Genomic DNA, 17,648 nt, shown 5'->3' with positions numbered 1-17,648 from the left:
TCAAACTCTCCTTTACTAATTTGTTTTTATCGTTTCGAAAGATTTCGATTGTATCGTATATATATACATGTATATCGCTCCTCGAACGAATTTCTTTTCTTCGCCCCCCTCCCCTCCCCCCTATTAAATATTTTACCCATTTATTTTCCACGCTTACACAATTCGAGAGAAACAATTTTTTCTCTGAGAAGCGTGAGAGAAAGAGAGAAAGGGAAGTAACAAAGGGAAGAATGATTTGGTTTCTCAGAAGCTGGGCTGTTTGGACGATTCACGAATAGGATGAGATGCTGTACTAGCATTGCTGACACTAACATCAACGTACACACCCGACACGTAATTTGGTGTCGTGATCAGACAAACACGTCGGGAGTTCACGTGATTTGGACATCTAGCTCTAAGACTATCACGATTGGGATCACTAAATCACTGACGTTGCTACGGAACTGCAAAAAAAAAAAAAAAAAAAAAAAAAAAAAAGAAACCAATACAATTCTAGGGCAATCAGCCGCTGGATCTACCTACGCTTGTATCTCTATGTGTATTTTTTCTTTACACGAGCTACCTACGATTGCTTTTTTTCACATTATTTTCGAATCTTCATTTTTTTTTCTTTTTTTTTTTCCTCCTCTATCGGATACTCTCGATCGATACCTTTCTTCTCCATCGTGTATTTACACGCGTATAAACACACGATTGGAAAAGATCTTTTGGAATACTCGAGAGAGTAACCGGGACGAGGGTTCGCTCGCTGCTCGGGACGATCGATCGATCTCCTCCGTTTAAAATCAATCCCATCGATCCCGTCGCCACGGATCGAGAAGTTGAAGACACGCCCAATTAAGATCCGCGGATCAAAAATTAAGTAATGAGTAATTGCACGAAAATAGGAGCGGACGCGTTTATTTCTGGAATGGTATTAGACATCGCGGGCTATTAAGAACATTGCTTGGCAATTTGACAAAGGGAGGTTGATTAACGGCTATAATTTCGCTTCGATAAAATTCCGTTACCATCCGAAAAAAAAAAAAGTCGAACCGTAGTTTCCATGTTTCTCCACCGAGCTCGGAGGGCGGATCGATCGCTCGGCCGCTCGAGGCGAGGGAACGCGACCGTTGGGATATCGATTTCTCGCGAGGAGAACGATGTCCTTATCTCGGCGCGTTCGCAAAAAAAAAAAAAAAAAATGTATATAAACACTGGACATATCTACGTATACACGTATACACGTACATATACACGTACGTATATACGTACATATACGTACATACACCATTTGGAAGAGTAGAAGGAGAATCCTCGTAACATACCTCGTCACTGATGATCAGGCTGGGTCTGCGACCCAATTCCTCGGGCGGAATCAAGGAGCCCCGTCGACTGGTTGTGCCGCTACCAGGAATCAACGAACTCTTTCTGCTTCCAGCCGGCGTTACGTCTTTGATCACTTCGATCTTGGGTGCCTCGGGCGCTTTGATTTCTGGCACTTTCGGCTAAATATACATGCGATCAGAGAGAATCGATCGGTCAGTTTTCCGATTTTTTTTTTTTTTTTTTTTTTTTTTAAGGCAATGCAGGCAAAGCAGTTTCAGTTTTCCGATTCGATTCGAAAAATCGAGAAAAATGGAAGGGAGAAGGAGGAAACAAGGGGCGAATCGAACGAATTTTACCAAAAATCGAGATTGGTCGAATTGATCGCGTGTGACGATGGTCGTGACGAGATTAAGCCCGAGTCGAGACTGAGATCCCTCGAAATCGGTCGGGTGAAATCGAAGCGAAGAGATATGGCGGGCACAAGGCAGGAGGGGCGTAATAAGACCAAAAATAGCGAACGACATTTTCTCCATCCTAATTTTCGAGGCGAAAAATCAGGGATCCGAGGGGCGTGATATACGAGCCGGTTATTTGCCAAAATATTCCTCCCTCCCCCATCTCTCGGCAGGGGAGAGGGGGAGGATTCATCGGTTGCCAAACGATGATTTTATTCGTTCGATTATTAGCCCCAGTACGATCGTGTTGCGTTGATTTAAAAAGCTCGAAACCGAGATCGAGATTTCGAATCGTTCAGAAATCGGCAAGGATATAATATTTCGATCGATCGAAATTGGCCGTTAAGTTGAAAAAGTTAAAAATTTATGCTCGAACAAATGATTAATTATAACAAATGATTATTTATAAAATCCTCGAATAACATTTATTCTGTTATAATTGTAACTGATTATTGATCCGATTTTATTAAATTTAAGCAACTAATTATTAAATTTTACCGATCTCTTCGTAATTAAATCGTTATCGAATTATTCTCCCATGTTCGAGATTACGAAATTCGAAGAAGACGCGATAGTATTTAACTAACCGTTGCAAAATCTTCTTCTGTATCTGATGCAAAAGCGAAGCGGCAATTTGGCAAAATCGTTTTCTTATTCCCGTATTAATAATAATGATCGATTACTCACCTTGGATTCGAATTTCTGCCCGGCCGCAGAATGAAAAGAGAATTGATTAGTATACGGGTACAAATGACACGTTTGAAATACGTGTTTAACCTCAAAATAAGAAATAATAATAATAACGACATTTCTCCATTTACCTGCGTCGCCGGTCTTTCCAGTTTAGTTTTGTCTCGTGCCACGTGCTCACCGAACTCGAATTCCTGCGGCTTCTCGAGTACAGGCCGCTCGTAATCCGGGATCTCTGGAAGCTCGTAACTCTTCTCCTTGCCAGCTTTCCCAATTTTCATCTTCTTCGCCTCGACCTTCTCGGTTTTCTCCGTTTTCTGCACGAACCAATTCGAATTAACCTCCTTCTCCAATTTCAACTCGAACGTTCGAGTTTTGAGGTTAGGTTGTTCGTCGTAAGAAGAAGATAGACAGATAGGCGACAGACAGAACAATTTCGTTTCAACATAGAACAAAAATTCCAAAACCCAAAGAAAGTAGTACTGTTTTCTTTTTTTCGTGGAGGCAAATAGAGAAGAATTAGAAACCTTAGAAGAATTTGTTATTTTGTTTCGATTTTGTTATACATAGATTTGTCGATGGGATTATATATTTTGAGAGTATTAAGAGAGAGAGAGAGAAAGAGAGAGAAGAGATTATATTAATTTATATTACGACAATTGTAAATTTGTATCTTCGATTATTGTTACAGACACTGAGAAGGAAAAGCACAAATAGTGTTGGATAGAGAAAGATAGATGAAAGATGAGAAGAGTATCGTACAATATGGAAATTCTGTGCATTTGGTAAGCGCGTAAGAGAGAAGAATTATTGAAAGTGTGTGTGAGAGAGAGAGAGAGAAAGAGAATAGAATATGTTTCCTAGTCACAATGAAGAAGTAGAACGATTTGTAAATTCATGATGATTGACAAATATCCAACATGTAACATTAAGAAGACAGAGAAAAATTGAAGGAAAAGAGATAAAGACGTAGAGATGCGAGAGAAAGAGTGCGAAAGAGAAAGAGATATATATATATTGAACATATATATTTAGAATCCCCTTCACGAGAGAATACCTTCAACTCGATACCGCCATTTTCAGCTTTTTGAGGTGTTTTAGGATCCCTTGAAACTGGTTTAAGTTGGATAGATTGAAAGCTGTCGGCTTTAATTTCGTATTTCGGTGGTTTGCGTAGTCCAGATTTCTTCTCGTTCATCTCGGCTGCCACTGGCTGCATTTAATCGTATCGTTTATTCGAGAAACAATTTCAACTTTCGAATAACCAGCCCGACAAATCTCATTTTATCTTACTTTTCTTAAACTTACTTGGAATATTATGAAAGAAAAAAAATTTTCACACTCACCTTGAGCTCTACTTTGTTCAGAGTCTTCGCCTCCTCTTCGATCTGTAATTTAAGAAAATTAACCTATTTAGAAGAAAATTTTATCCCTCAATTCTTGGTACACCTATTAAATTTACCTTCGCTCCAGGCTTGAGACTAAGTTTTCTGGTCTGTTCCTCTTCCTGTAAAAAAAAAAAAAAACAAAAAGAAAAAATTCATTTTAGGAAAAATTGTTCAAACAGATTTTCAACGAATTTTGATGAAAGAGATTAATCCGATGAGTTGTTATATCTGTTGTTACGTATAATTTTTTAGCGATTGCTGAAAAAAAAAATATGATTGGATTATGCGAGATAATGGCCTGCTTCAATTTAGTCTACTTGAAAAAAAAATTAGATTTATTTAGTTTATGAGACGAGAAAAATTGAAACGATGAAGTTAAGAATGATGTACACGCTTGTGTGAGTGCATAGATGAGTGCGATAAGTAGTAGTGTCATGTAATTTGTATATGAGATTAACGTTGCGTTATACGTGTGAGTGATTAATTTCGTTTCGTGTACCTTTCGTTCGGGTTTACCAAGTGTGACTTTAGGTTTTGGAGCAGGTTCTTCCTTCTACAAAAAAATCAATCATTGGTGGCTATTTAGGATCACATTTTGCGTAAAAATTGTGTGTATCTAACTAAGAAAAAAAGGGGCGCGATATTGTATGTACCTTAGCTTCCTCGGGTTTACCAAGTGTAGTTTTAGGTTTTTGAGCAGGCTCTTCCTTCTAAAAAAAATTGCGTGGCTATTTAAAATTGCGTTTTGGATATAAAAATTGTGTGTTATCTAACTAAGAAAAAAGGGACGTGATCTTATGTACCTTGGCTTCCTCGGGTTTAGTAAGTGTGACTTTAGGTTTTGGAGCAGGTTCTTCCTTCTAAAAAAAAAAAAACCAATTCCGTGGCTATATAGGATCGTGTTTTGTGTAAAAATTATGGTATCTAACTAAGAAAAAAAAGGGATGACATCTTATGTACCTTAGCCTCTACAGGTTTAGTAAGTGTGGTCTTAGGTTTTGGAGCAAGTTCCTCTTTCTAAAAAAAAAAAAAAAAAAATCATGAATTGTATGGCTATATAGGATAATGTTTTGGACGTATGTAAAAATTGTGTATCTAAAAAAAAAGGGGCGCCATCTTATGTACCTTAGCCTCTTCAGTTTTAGCAAGTGTGGTTTTGGGTTTTAAAGCAGGTTCCTCCTTCTAAAAATATTATAAATTGGCTATGTAGGATCGTATTTTGGACATATGTAAAAATTGTGTGTATCTAACTAAGAAAAAAGGGGCGCCAATTTATGTATCTTAGCTTATGTACCTTAGCTTCCTCAGGTTTAGCAAGTGTGGTTTTGGGTTTTAAAGCAGGTTCCTCCTTCTAAAAATATTATAAATTGGCTATGTAGGATCGTGTTTTGGACATATGTAAAAATTGTGTGTATCTAACTAAGAAAAAAGGGGCGCCAATTTATGTACCTTAGCTTCTTCAGGTTTAGCAAGTGTGGTTTTGGGTTTTAAAGCAGATTCCTCCTTCTAAAAAAATTATCAATTATGTGCAGTGGCTATGTAGGATTTTGTTTTGAATGTGTTTAAAAATTGTGTGTATCTAACTACGAAAAAAAGGACGCCATTTTATGTACCTTAGTTTCCTCAGGTTTAGCAAGTGTGGTTTTGGATTTTAAAGCAGATTCCTCTTTCTAAAAATATTATAAATTATGTGGCTATGTAGAATTATGTTTTGTATGTATTTAAAAATTGTGTATATCTAACTAAGAAAAAAAGGGACGCCATTTTATGTACCTTAGCCTCCTCAGGTTTAGCAAGTGTGGGTTTGGGTTTTAAAGCAGGTTCCTCCTTCTAAAAATATTATAAATTGTCATGTAGGATCGTGTTTTGGATATATGTAAAAATTGTGTATATCTAACTAAGAAAAAAGGGGCGCCAATTTATGTACCTTAGCTTCCTCAGGTTTAGTAAGTGTTGTTTTGGGTTTTAAAGCAGATTTCTCCTTCTAAAAATATTATAAATTATGTGGCTATGTAGAATTGTGTTTTGCATATGTTTAAAAATTGTGGTATCTAACAAAAAAAGGGGTGCTATCTTATGTACCTTAGTCTCCTCAGGTTTAGCAAGTGTGGTTTTAGGTTTTAAAGCAGGTTCTTCCTTCTAAAAATATTATAAATTATGTGGCTGTAGAATTGTGTTTTGGATGTATTTAAAAATTGTGATATGTAACTAAAAAGGGATATTATCTTATGTACCTTAGCCTCCTCAGATTTAGCAAGTGTGGTTTTGGGTTTTAAAGCAGGTTCTTCCGTCTAAAAATATTATAAATTATGTGGCTATGTAGAATTGTGTTTTGGATGTATTTAAAAATTGTGTATATCTAACTAAGAAAAAAAGGGCGCCATTTTATGTACCTTAGCCTCCTCAGGTTTAATAAGTGTGGATTTGGGTTTTAAAGCAGATTCCTCCTTCTAAAAATATTATAAATTGTCATGTAGGATCGTGTTTTGGATATATTTAAAAATTGTGTGTATCTAACTAAGAAAAAAAGGGCGCCATCTTATGTACCTTAGCTTCCTCAGGTTTAGCAAGTGTGGTTTTGGGTTTTAAAACAGGTTCCTCCTTCTAAAAAAAATTATCAATTGTGTGTAGTAGCTATGTAGGATTTTGTTTAAGATGTATTTAAAAATTGTGTATATCTAACTAAGAAAAAAAGGGACGCCATCTTATGTACCTTAGCCTCCTCAGGTTTAGCAATTGTGGTTTTGGATTTTAAAGCAGGTTCCTCTTTCTAAAAATATTATAAATTATGTGTCTACATAGGATTGTGTTTCGTATTTAAAAATTGTGTGTATCTAACTGAGAAAAAAAGGGCGCCATCTTATGTACCTTAGTTTGCTCAGGTTTAGGAAGTGTGGTTTTGGGTTTTAAAGCAGGTTCCTCCTTCTAAAAAAAATTATTAATTGTGTGTAGTAGCTATGTAGGATTTTGTTTAAGATGTATTTAAAAATTGTGTGTATCTAACTAAGAAAAAAAGGGACGCCATTTTATGTACCTTCGCCTCCTCAGGTTTAGCAACTGTGGTTTTGGATTTTAAAGCAAGTTCTTCCTTCTAAAAATATTATAAATTATGTGGCTATGTAGAATTGTGTTTTGGATGTATTTAAAAATTGTGATATGTAACTAAAAAGGGATACTATCTTATGTACCTTAGCCTCCTCAGGTTTAGCAAGTGTGGTTTTGCGTTTTAAAGCAGGTTCTTCCTTCTAAAAATATTATAAATTATGTGGCTATGTAGATTTGTGTTTTGGATGTATTTAAAAATTGTGTATATCTAACTAACAAAAAAAGAACGCCATCTTATGTACCTTAGCTTCCTCAGGTTTAGCAAGTGTGGTTTTGGGTTTTAAAGCAGGTTCCTCCTTCTAAAAAAAATTATCAATTGTGTGTAGTAGCTATATAGGATTTTGTTTAAGATGTATTTAAAAATTGTGTGTATCTAACTAAGAAAAAAATTGACGCCATTTTATGTACCTTAGCCTCCTCAGGTTTAGTAAGTGTGGTTTTGGATTTTAAAGCAGGTTCCTCCTTCTAAAAATATTATAAATTATGTGTCTACATAGGATTGTGTTTTGAATGTATTTAAAAATTGTGTGTATCTAACTAAGAAAAAAAGGGCGCCATCTTATGTACCTTAGTTTCCTCAGGTTTTGGAAGTGTGGTTTTGGGTTTTAAAGCAGGTTCTTCCTTCTAAAAAAAATTATCAATTGTGTATAGTGGCTATGTAGGATTTTGTTTAAGATGTATTTAAAAATTTTGTGTATCTAACTAAAAAAAAAAGGGACGCCATCTTATGTACCTTAGCCTCCTCAGGTTTAGCAAGTGTGATTTTGGATTTTAAAGCAGGTTCCTCTTTCTAAAAATATTATAAATTATATGGCTATGTAGAATTATGTTTTGGATTTATTTAAAAATTGTGTATATCTAACTAAGAAAAAAAAGGACGCCATTTTATGTACCTTAGCCTCCTCAGGTTTAGCAAGTGTAGTTTTGGGTTTTAAAGCAGGTTCTTCCTTCTAAAAATATTATAAATTATGCGGCTATGGATTGTGTTTTGGATATGTTTAAAAATTGTGGTATCTAACTAAGAAAAAAGAAGCGCCAAAAACGCCTTATATACCTTAAGCTCCTCGGGTTTAGTAAGTGTGGGCTTAGGTTTTGGAGCAGGTTCCTCTTTCTAAAAAAAAATTATCAATTGTATAGCTATGTAGGCTCGTGTTTTGAACGTATGTAAAAATTGTGGTATCTAACTAAGAAAAAAAGGGCGCCATCTTATGTACCTTAGCCTCCTCGGGTTTAGCAAGTGTAGTCTTAAGTTTTGGGACAGGTTCCTTCTTCTAAAAAGATAAATATGTTGAGGATTGTGTTTTATATTATAAAAGACAGGAGAGAAAAATGATCTTTAGTGTAGTGTTGTGTACCTTCACCTCTTCAACAGGTTTATCAACGGGTGTTTTGGATTTCGCGATAGATTCCTAAAAGTTAATAATAATCTTGTGTTCAAAATGTTTTGAATGTTTTTTACTAATAGAATTACTATCAAAATAAGATCAAGTGATACGTGAATAATGTACCTTGGTCTCCTCGGGTTTACCGAGAGTTCTTGGTTTTGAGGGTTCTTGTATCTAAAAATGAATTGTGTCATGTGAAGTCTTTGTGTTGTACGTGAAAATATCGACAAATAATGTGTTGTATTCGTTTTATGTACCTTAGATTCTTCTATTTTGAGTGTCGATTTGAGTTCCTCCTAAAATAAATGAAAGTGAACTTGAACTAACATTTAATGTTGTTCGTTTTTAACGAAGTAAGTGTGCATAGCATGTAAATTGTACATGTGAATTAAAATTATTATATTCATCCTGTACCTTCTTTTCTTCCTTTCCAACAGTTTTAGCTTTAGCGACGACTTCATCCTTCTAAAAAGAAAAAAGTACAGAAATGATAAAATTTATTCACTGTTATTTACAATTCGATTTGATTTTTTGCGTTAATGCAATAAAAGCTTAACAACGATCGATAAGAAACAAGGTGTATATGTAAGTACCTTAGTTCCATTGGAAACGTTATCTCTTTCTTTAGAATCTGACGTAGGTTCTTCATCCTGAATAATATTCATACGAGTGAATGAAACGTATAATAAATAAAAAATATAAAATAAACAAATTCTGAAGAACTGTAACAAATTCATGAGATATTGCAAACTATATATGTACTCTCTTTATTCCCTTTATACCTTAGACCCCTCTGTAGACTTTGTCGATGACCTACGTCTTGCAAGCGGTTCCTTTTTCTAAAATTGCAAATGGAGGAAAAAAAATTATAAAAAAAAGACAAATCGCTTATATATATAATCGCTTATTCGAATAAAATTAAATTGTTTCCAAAAAAAAAAAAAAATAAAATAAAACAAAATAATACCTTGCTCGCTTCGTCAAGTTTGCGAGAAGTAGATTTTGGTTTCGCGTCCTCTTTCTAAAACGATCAAAATAATAATTATAGCTTTCCCCGGTCAAACTATGTGTTGTGGTGATGTTACATCTTATGCATGTATGTATATATGTATGTATGTATGTATTGTACAAATGAAGGTTAGAATATTCGTGTACCTTGCCTGTTCCAACTTTCTTACGAGTTTTTTTTAATTTCGGTTCAACTTTCTCCTAAAAAAAAAAAGATATACTTTTTACTTTATTTTATTTCCAGCAAGGAAACGTATAGGACAGATATATATATATAATGATTATATTATTATTACTATTCTACCTCTACTTTATCATCAATTAAAGGCAATTTTGATTTTTCTTTCAAAGTTTCGGACTCGTTGTTTATTAAATTTGATTTCCAAGTATCCTAAAAAATTGTTCGAATACGGTGAATATTATTGTGAACAACAAGAGTGTTATAATTTTAAATTAATGAAGCACGTATGTATGTACCTCGGGTACTATATACTCTGTCCGTGATAAATATATGAGAGTTCTTTGCGGGGCCTAAAATTAATTTATAAGCATGTTCAAAATAAATAAAAGGATAATTGATTGTGATTTGTGAAATTTAACAATTAATCAAATCGTTTATACCTCTCTTAAAATCGACTTAATTTCTGGTTCTTGTGGTCTATCTGCCCAAATGTCCTATAAATTGTGCATTACAATTGTACATGTGTAAATTTTATTGATATTAATTTAATAAAAAAAAAAAAAGAAAGTACCTCTATATCATTGTCCAATTCTTCAATTTGTTTAGGTATAATTTTTGATTCGTTCTGTGAATTATGTATGGAAGATAATAATAAAATAATATAAATAAAATAATATATTAAACGTACAACAAGATATCCAATGAAATTTAAATTTATAATCTATTCGTTTATTCGTTAATTGTTTCAGGAATTTGAATTCATTGTTTTATGATAAAGCAAAGAGATCTTTTCATAAAAAAAAAAATTATTGTATATTATGACAAAAATTAATAACAAATATACCTCGTTATATTTAATCGATTCTCTTTTTTCTGTACTTGGTTGTGATTGTTCAATGGAAACCTAAAATTATTTTTTCATTTATAATTGTTATAATTCAATAAGTTTTTTTATCGAAAAAAACGGAATTGAATATTCAATTGCATTGTATACCTCGATATTTTTACTAGGTCTACTCGCACGTGGTGTAGATGTATCCTAAAATTAAATTTCTATAAGTAATAAATTTAACAAAAAAAAAAGAAAAAATTCGTTAAATACCTCGTAATTATCAAGCAGTAATTCATTGGCGTTATCCGGTTGTAATTTTGGCTAAAAAAATTTTTGAGCAAAAAAATTAAAAAAAAAAAAATTTTAATTTTGATAACTTGATAATTTTGATAATTTTGATCGATTTTGCGTATCGCAATTATCTATGATTATATCGCAAAACAATTAAATTAAGTATATTTTTGTAATAAAATGAAAATTTCAGAATTGTGAAACTAATATGTACCTCTCTTTTTATAATGGATCTTATTTCGGGTTCTCTTGGCACTGAAGCCCAAATATCCTATAAACGCGGTTTTTTATAAGTATTATGTCCTTGATTTTAATACGAAATTAAATATCTTTTTAACGAATCATTTACCTCGATTTCATCATCATCATCGGGTTCAGGCTCATAATGTTCAATATCTCTATCTGTCGGTAAAATCTATAACGATATAATGTGTATATTTTAATTGTATATATCTATCGAAACACACCGAATATGAATTTAACGTGTATATTTAGTGTTTTGTGTACCTTCGTGTGATGTGTTGGTATTATTGTGGATCTAAATTTCGGGATCTCTCTATCTACCTAAAAAAATTGAAAATAATAATAAAAAAATAATTCACGAAATTTTTTCTTAAAAAGAAATCGTAATTGAAGAGGAACAGTGAAAAATTAAAAAAATTACATCAAAAGAATAGCATTGAAATAAGATAAAAGTTACGACGAGGTTATTATTTAGATAGCGTGATATAGATCAATGATATACGTGAAGTAAGCGGCTGCAGTCTACTATATCATTTAGAATAACTACTGTACTCGCATACATATGATGTTTATGTAGAAGCAATTCGCCTCACTTCACGCTATTCCTTCTTTAAACCGTTACAATGCTAATTACGAACAAATTTTCATCAAATAGAACATTTATTGCGACTCTCTTGCCAAATTCAACGATATTAATCGATATTATACGTACATAAGTCACACACAATATTTATTGTTAAATGTTACTAGCCTTCTTGAGTCATTTGCAAGAAGGTTAGACTCACACATGGATACTTACTGTTTCTATAGAAAAGATCGTAAGGAAAAGATTATTTTCAAATTTAAATAACTCGTAATAACTTTTAACGTGTTAATAATAAAAATTGTACATAAGATATATTAGAATTTTAATATTTTTATGGAAAATATCCACAACAAAGAAATGTGAAAAATGTTTTTTTTTTACCTTTTCGGTGATTACTTTTTTCTCAATGATGGAAGCTCGCCTGCTTTCGGTCTTGACTTCTTCGATCTGTTTAGATATACATAAAAAAAAAAACAGATAAATAAAAGAACGGTACATCTTTTTAAAATAAATATAGATAAATATAGCATATAGGAATGAATGTTATAAGAAATTCTAATTCAATTATTTTATGTTCTATCATACATCTATTTATTAAAAAAAATAAATAGAAAATATGTAACCTTTTCGTCAGTTGCTATTAAAGAACTTCTTCGACTTTCTGTTCGTAATTCTTCTACCTGTTAAAAAAACAGAAGAAAGAAGACATTATGCAAGTTTTCTTGCAAATAGATAATTTTAAATAATTGTTACTTACTTTGCTAATAGATTGTTTTCGAGATACAGTTTTTTCAGCTTTAAGCAGAGCTTCCTGAAATAGAAAAGTAAATGATAAATAAATAGAAATACAAAAATTTTAATAATAAGAATAGGAAAAATTATACTTACTTCCTTCTTCTCTTCTTTCTTCGCAATTTTTTTCTGTGAAAATAAAATTGTTCAATTTCCAATCTAATAATTAACATAACAAAGATTTCAAATTTGGATTAAAAAATAATTATTACCTTTTCAACTTCCTTCTTTTCTTCGATTTTTTCTTCTGGTTTCTTCTATACAAAGATGAAACAATTTCAATTTTATCACAAAAAATAAATAATATAATTCTCAACCTTACCATTTTTTTGTTCTTTTTATTTCTTTTACCACTATAGTTCAACTAGATTGTCATGTTGTTAAATGGATATACACTAAAAAATTGATTTGAAAACCAAACTGTATAGAACATAAAAAGAAACATGCAGACAATAAAACGAAAAAAAAGGAAGACAAGAATGGGATGAGAAGTTTTACAGTTTTGAGGAAAATTTCATAGCCCAGCTTCTAAATTATTTTCTTAAAAAACTTAAGCATTATATATTGTGCGAAACAAAATTATAATTGATAAATAACCATTTCAATCTTAAACAGAAATAATCTCAATACAAATCAATTTGAAATAATTAACGCTGAAACATATTAAAATTTATTAATCAAAGCTGCACGTGTTGGTAAAGCTGTAAGGAAAGATCAATTCATTCAGATATATAGCTGCAAATAAATTTTCCTATTGTAAACATGCGTTATCTCTTTCAATTTATTTTATTGAATTTATAAGCATTAAAAGCCATGTGGAATAATCGTTCGCAACCATGATTTTGCAATGCAATTGAAAAGTCGATATCTATAATTCGAGCGCATACTTTATTCGAATAAAATTTTTCATATTCATTATTACTCACCTGTATTACTTCCAGTTTCTGAAACAAAAAAAAGAAAGAACAATTAAACAATGTTTAACTCTTGATCACTTTGCGAATATATTGCAGCGTATATTAATGATGATTTTTTAAGCAAATTTTCATAATATTTACGAGTTTATACGAGATAAATACATGAAATAAAAGGACACATAACGTTCACAAATACAACTACAAGGAAATCACAGGAGAACGCGCTAAAAGGAAACAATACTTGTGACACATCTTAAATGTATGAATACCGTGTGAATTAAAAGAATTTCACTCACTTTTAATAATAAACTGTTCTTTTCACTTTCGTGAATCGAAATAAAAAAAAAATATAGTCGTACCTTTTTAGGAGCAGATTTGTCGATACCGTTCGGTGTGTGGTCGGGTATATCCTTGAAAGTAGTTTAAAAAAAAAAGTGTTGATTAATTTAACTTAGTAAAGTTGAGTAAAAATTCTCTTGATTAAAGAAGAAGAAGAAAAAAAAAATCAAAAAATCAACGAGGTAAAAAAAAAAAGTAGATTGACACGAAAAAAAATATTCAGTGAGTGAAAATATATATTGTATTTGTTTTGTGAAATATGTGTAACGTGTATGTGTATGCGTGTACCTCGATTTGTGATATCGTTTCTGAATCTGGCTCTTCGATAATCGGCTCTGCGATGCTGGACTCGATTACACTCACCACTTCATCTTCCTCCTCCTCCTCCTCCTCCACCTCCACCTCCTCCAACTCTTCCTCTTCCTCTTCCTCATCTTTTTCGAAAAGATTTTCTTTATCATGGTTCCGAATCGAGCTTTTTACCTTTGCATCGCAATATTGAAACGTATTTCAAAAGAGCCGAATTACCGTGTGAATTGATGACGAAAAAAGAATAATTATACATAAAAATCTGACTTTGAGTGTTTATGCAAGTTCGTGTTCTTAACGTAAAAAAAAAAAAAATGGATGAGTATTAGTTATTAGGCAGACAAAAGGATAGACAAATAGCGAAAGAAAAAATATTTCTTAGGAGAATTAATAGCGAATAATAAGGTTGCAACAAACAACGTTCGCTACCTTTTCCTCTTTCTTTTCTTCCTTTTTCTCCTCTTTCTTTTCTACTTTCTTCTCTTCCTTCTTTTCTTCCTTCTTCTCTTCTTTCTTCTTTTCCTCTTTTTTCTCCTCCTCTTTCTTTTCAACCTTCTTCTTTTTCTCCTCTTTTTCCTCTTCCTCTTTCTTTTCTTCTTTTTTCTACAATATGGACAAGGAATTGCATGCAACATTCAAGAACACATGTTTTACTTAACCGTTATGAATTTAATATTGGAAGGAATATCATTTTATGATATACGAATAGGGGATGAACAAATCTAAACAAAGATAGTTTTACTTGAATACATAACGACATTGGAATATTGACAAATATATATATATATAGAGAGAGAGAAAGATGAATGTTTTTGACCATTTTCTAATTTCTTTTCTTACCTTGACAACCAATCGTGCCGACGATTCATCTTGACCGTATTCGTTACTAACTACTACTTTATACGTTCCAGAATACGAAGTGGAAGCAGATGTGATCGACAATTTCATATCTACACCATTGAAAGATATCATTATGTCTTTGGAAGCTTTGACCACCGTGGAATCTCTAAAAAAAAAATGAATGTATTGTAAATATTTATATTATAAATATTGTTATATTTAACTTTAATTGTTATATTGTTATATTTATTGTTAAATATTATAAATATTATTATAAATATTGATTCGAGATTAAATAAATTGCGAGTTGAAATAATATATTTACCTGTACCATGTGATGGTAACTTTACGATCCTGTTTGGACAGACTGGCGACAAGTTCGATCGATTTACCTTCCTCGATCGTCTAAAAAGAAAAATATTAATGATTGTGGTAACGATAAATGGTTTAAAAGTGGAACACATGGGAGAAGAATATATCCTAATTACCGCTGATTTCAAACCGGATATAATCTTAGGTTTCTCGCCTTCCTCCATAATTTCCGTAACTTCTACAACTTGGGACGTTGCCTCGCCTTTTTCGTTACGAGCAACTAGCTTGTACACACCTTTGTCAGAGGCTGACACTTGTTCGATTTCCAACTTGACAGCAAATTCTCCCTAAAAGCATAAAATTTTGTTAGCTTCTTCTTTTAAATTTAACTCTTTGAATCTATTAAAAAGAAACGTACCTCTTTTACTTGCTCGACGTGGACTTTGTGCCTGTTGTCCGCTTTCACAGCGTTTGTCTCTTTGAACCAAGTGCATTCCGGGGTAAATTTGGAAAGCACGTGACACTCGACTATGACCGTTCTCTTCTTCACGATCTTCACGACCTTTGGTTTTTCCTTGATCACGGGTATAACTGAAACGGGGAGGATGTTCAAATTTGATTGATTATTCGAGGTGGCGTTAAAAAAGGAAAATTCGAGAAACTCACTTTCAACGTTGAGCGTTAGATTGGCATTCAATTCGCCAAGAGCGTTCTTGATGTTACACTTGTATAAACCTGAATCTTCGGCACCTGGATCGTTCAACGTCAATTTGATGTAATAGATATCCTGCTTCTCTTGAACGATACTGATCGAGATCTTGGAGGACTCCTTCACTATCTTTCCCGCATGGGTCCACACGATTTCAGGTTTCGGATTAGCCTTCACCTTGCAATCCATGATCACCAGTTTACCCTGATTTTGAGACTGTATCCGCGGTTTCTCGACGAAAGTCGGCCCGTCTCCTTCCGGCTCGGGCTCCGCCTCGATGTTCAAATTCAAATTCGCATTGCTCTCACCGTACTCGTTTTTCACGTGACACCTGTAAGTGCCGCCATCAGGCGCCGAAGGATCCTGCCACATAATTATATCATGATCGATAATTGCGTACACACACACACGAACACACACACGAACACACGAACACACGAACACACACACCAACACGCGAATACACACGAACACACACGAATACACACACACACACGCGCGCGCGCGCGCGCGAATACACACACACACGAACACACGCACGACACACGCACGACACACACGCGCGCGCGCGCGCGCGCGCGAACACGAACACGCGAATACACACGAACACACACACACGAACACACACACGAACATACACACGAACACACACACACGAACATACACACGACACACGCACTAACACACGCACGACACACGCACTAACACACACGCACTAACACACACACACACACACACACGCACACGCACACGCACTAACACACGCACTAACACACGAATACACACGCACGCACGCACGCACGCACGCACGCACGCACGCACACACACACACACACACACACACACACACAACACTAACACACGAACACAAAAGTTACCTTGATCTCCATGATCAACTCGTAAACGTCCTCCTCGACGGTCTTCGTCTTGATGGAAATCTTGGAGGATTCTTTGACGACATTGGCCCCACGGAACCACGTAACTTCCGGTTTTGGATTCGCCTTACACTTGCATTTCATCGTGATCAAGGTGCCGGTTTCGTTCGGAATGATACGAGGTTTTTCGACGAACGTCGGCGCGAAACCAGGTCCCTCTTCTGTATCTTAGAAAGATCAATGGTCAAGCAAGGTTCGTAAAAATTTTATGTTCGACGATATTTGTGGCGATGGAAAAAAAAAAAGAGGGGAAAGATATTTAATATTGAATATGTCGATTCATCTCGTACGAAATTCAGCGCAAGGATCGTCGTAGCGAGTTAAACAGTTAAGCAAACGAAAGAAGGATTAGTTAGCTTATCAGCGCAATCATGCACTTACCTACCTGTACATCTATATATATACACGTATTTTATTCACGCGAATTTTATTCACCGTATAATAATTATCTTTCTATTCTCGACATCGACACAAAGGAGAGAGAAAAACAACGTGCTAGGAAAGAGATATATATATATATATGTAAAAAATAATCGTGGCGTGCGGATCTGATTCGGAGGAGGACTTGCCTTGGAAATTGAGGGAGATGTTTGCGTTACTCTCGCCGAAGTTGTTAAACGCGTTGCATCGATAATTTCCCCCGTCCGCCTTGGTCGGATTCGATATCTCGAGCGTGAGCAAATAAGTGTCCTTCCCGGTCGCCTTGCGTGACATCTTGACACGTTTGCTGTCGGTGATCGTCTTCTGACCTTGGTACCAAGTTATATCCGGGACCGGGTGAGCTTCCAAGATACACTCCATGATCAACACGTCCCCTTCTTGTCGAATTGTTGGCTTCTTTGGGAAACGCGGTGGTTTACCGTCCGGTATTCTGCGTCAGATCGACACGTCAGATCGATACTCGCTTCGATTCCTCGATTCGCGCGGACGGATTCGTTCCAAGGCGTCGCCAGAAAAAACAATTCAATCGTTCAAAATTCTTCCAATTTTCGATTCTTCGAAATTCGATTATTCAAAATTCGA

General features: G+C 34.2%; 1 protein-coding gene across 50 annotated transcripts in view; it reads right to left on the bottom strand.

The window, feature by feature from the left end:
• Window positions 1-17,648, bottom strand: part of LOC409821 (twitchin) — a 74,638-nt gene that overhangs the window by 45,100 nt on the left and 11,890 nt on the right. For 5 of the 50 annotated variants that reach the window (XM_026438858.1, XM_026438856.1, XM_026438860.1 and 2 more), the window contains exons 9-73: window positions 17,195-17,496; window positions 16,569-16,786; window positions 15,648-16,053; window positions 15,400-15,572; window positions 15,158-15,328; window positions 14,995-15,074; window positions 14,670-14,835; window positions 14,259-14,432; window positions 13,809-14,003; window positions 13,541-13,591; window positions 13,191-13,208; window positions 12,477-12,521; window positions 12,361-12,393; window positions 12,230-12,283; window positions 12,096-12,152; window positions 11,854-11,919; window positions 11,151-11,207; window positions 10,993-11,058; window positions 10,858-10,914; window positions 10,623-10,673; window positions 10,515-10,559; window positions 10,365-10,424; window positions 10,092-10,145; window positions 9,961-10,014; window positions 9,817-9,870; window positions 9,644-9,730; window positions 9,487-9,540; window positions 9,299-9,352; window positions 9,114-9,170; window positions 8,925-8,981; window positions 8,746-8,796; window positions 8,589-8,627; window positions 8,455-8,505; window positions 8,302-8,355; window positions 8,161-8,217; window positions 8,001-8,057; window positions 7,840-7,896; window positions 7,680-7,736; window positions 7,514-7,570; window positions 7,355-7,411; window positions 7,189-7,245; window positions 7,030-7,086; window positions 6,876-6,932; window positions 6,710-6,766; window positions 6,555-6,611; window positions 6,389-6,445; window positions 6,235-6,291; window positions 6,076-6,132; window positions 5,924-5,980; window positions 5,769-5,825; window positions 5,615-5,671; window positions 5,455-5,511; window positions 5,291-5,347; window positions 5,136-5,192; window positions 4,967-5,023; window positions 4,802-4,858; window positions 4,645-4,701; window positions 4,495-4,551; window positions 4,341-4,394; window positions 3,916-3,960; window positions 3,800-3,841; window positions 3,511-3,666; window positions 2,585-2,770; window positions 2,451-2,465; window positions 1,308-1,487 (exon numbers count right to left, since the gene is read on the bottom strand). In XM_026438858.1, coding sequence (XP_026294643.1) covers window positions 1,308-1,487; window positions 2,451-2,465; window positions 2,585-2,770; window positions 3,511-3,666; window positions 3,800-3,841; window positions 3,916-3,960; window positions 4,341-4,394; window positions 4,495-4,551; window positions 4,645-4,701; window positions 4,802-4,858; window positions 4,967-5,023; window positions 5,136-5,192; window positions 5,291-5,347; window positions 5,455-5,511; window positions 5,615-5,671; window positions 5,769-5,825; window positions 5,924-5,980; window positions 6,076-6,132; window positions 6,235-6,291; window positions 6,389-6,445; window positions 6,555-6,611; window positions 6,710-6,766; window positions 6,876-6,932; window positions 7,030-7,086; window positions 7,189-7,245; window positions 7,355-7,411; window positions 7,514-7,570; window positions 7,680-7,736; window positions 7,840-7,896; window positions 8,001-8,057; window positions 8,161-8,217; window positions 8,302-8,355; window positions 8,455-8,505; window positions 8,589-8,627; window positions 8,746-8,796; window positions 8,925-8,981; window positions 9,114-9,170; window positions 9,299-9,352; window positions 9,487-9,540; window positions 9,644-9,730; window positions 9,817-9,870; window positions 9,961-10,014; window positions 10,092-10,145; window positions 10,365-10,424; window positions 10,515-10,559; window positions 10,623-10,673; window positions 10,858-10,914; window positions 10,993-11,058; window positions 11,151-11,207; window positions 11,854-11,919; window positions 12,096-12,152; window positions 12,230-12,283; window positions 12,361-12,393; window positions 12,477-12,521; window positions 13,191-13,208; window positions 13,541-13,591; window positions 13,809-14,003; window positions 14,259-14,432; window positions 14,670-14,835; window positions 14,995-15,074; window positions 15,158-15,328; window positions 15,400-15,572; window positions 15,648-16,053; window positions 16,569-16,786; window positions 17,195-17,496 — 5,257 coding nt within the window. Of the gene's footprint in view, window positions 1-1,307; window positions 1,488-2,450; window positions 2,466-2,584; window positions 2,771-3,510; window positions 3,667-3,799; window positions 3,842-3,915; window positions 3,961-4,340; window positions 4,395-4,494; window positions 4,552-4,644; window positions 4,702-4,801; window positions 4,859-4,966; window positions 5,024-5,135; window positions 5,193-5,290; window positions 5,348-5,454; window positions 5,512-5,614; window positions 5,672-5,768; window positions 5,826-5,923; window positions 5,981-6,075; window positions 6,133-6,234; window positions 6,292-6,388; window positions 6,446-6,554; window positions 6,612-6,709; window positions 6,767-6,875; window positions 6,933-7,029; window positions 7,087-7,188; window positions 7,246-7,354; window positions 7,412-7,513; window positions 7,571-7,679; window positions 7,737-7,839; window positions 7,897-8,000; window positions 8,058-8,160; window positions 8,218-8,301; window positions 8,356-8,454; window positions 8,506-8,588; window positions 8,628-8,745; window positions 8,797-8,924; window positions 8,982-9,113; window positions 9,171-9,298; window positions 9,353-9,486; window positions 9,541-9,643; window positions 9,731-9,816; window positions 9,871-9,960; window positions 10,015-10,091; window positions 10,146-10,364; window positions 10,425-10,514; window positions 10,560-10,622; window positions 10,674-10,857; window positions 10,915-10,992; window positions 11,059-11,150; window positions 11,208-11,853; window positions 11,920-12,095; window positions 12,153-12,229; window positions 12,284-12,360; window positions 12,394-12,476; window positions 12,522-13,190; window positions 13,209-13,540; window positions 13,592-13,808; window positions 14,004-14,258; window positions 14,433-14,669; window positions 14,836-14,994; window positions 15,075-15,157; window positions 15,329-15,399; window positions 15,573-15,647; window positions 16,054-16,568; window positions 16,793-17,194; window positions 17,497-17,648 lie in introns of all 50 variants that reach the window. The other 45 variants (XM_026438902.1, XM_026438905.1, XM_026438901.1 and 42 more) reach the window with 43 other exon arrangements.

This window comes from Apis mellifera, linkage group LG2, assembly GCF_003254395.2.
Source record: "Apis mellifera strain DH4 linkage group LG2, Amel_HAv3.1, whole genome shotgun sequence".
In the NCBI taxonomy this organism is placed as follows: domain Eukaryota; kingdom Metazoa; phylum Arthropoda; class Insecta; order Hymenoptera; family Apidae; genus Apis; species Apis mellifera.
The sequence above is the reverse complement of the archived record's forward strand: the minus strand, read 5'-3'. Positions and strand labels throughout refer to the sequence as shown.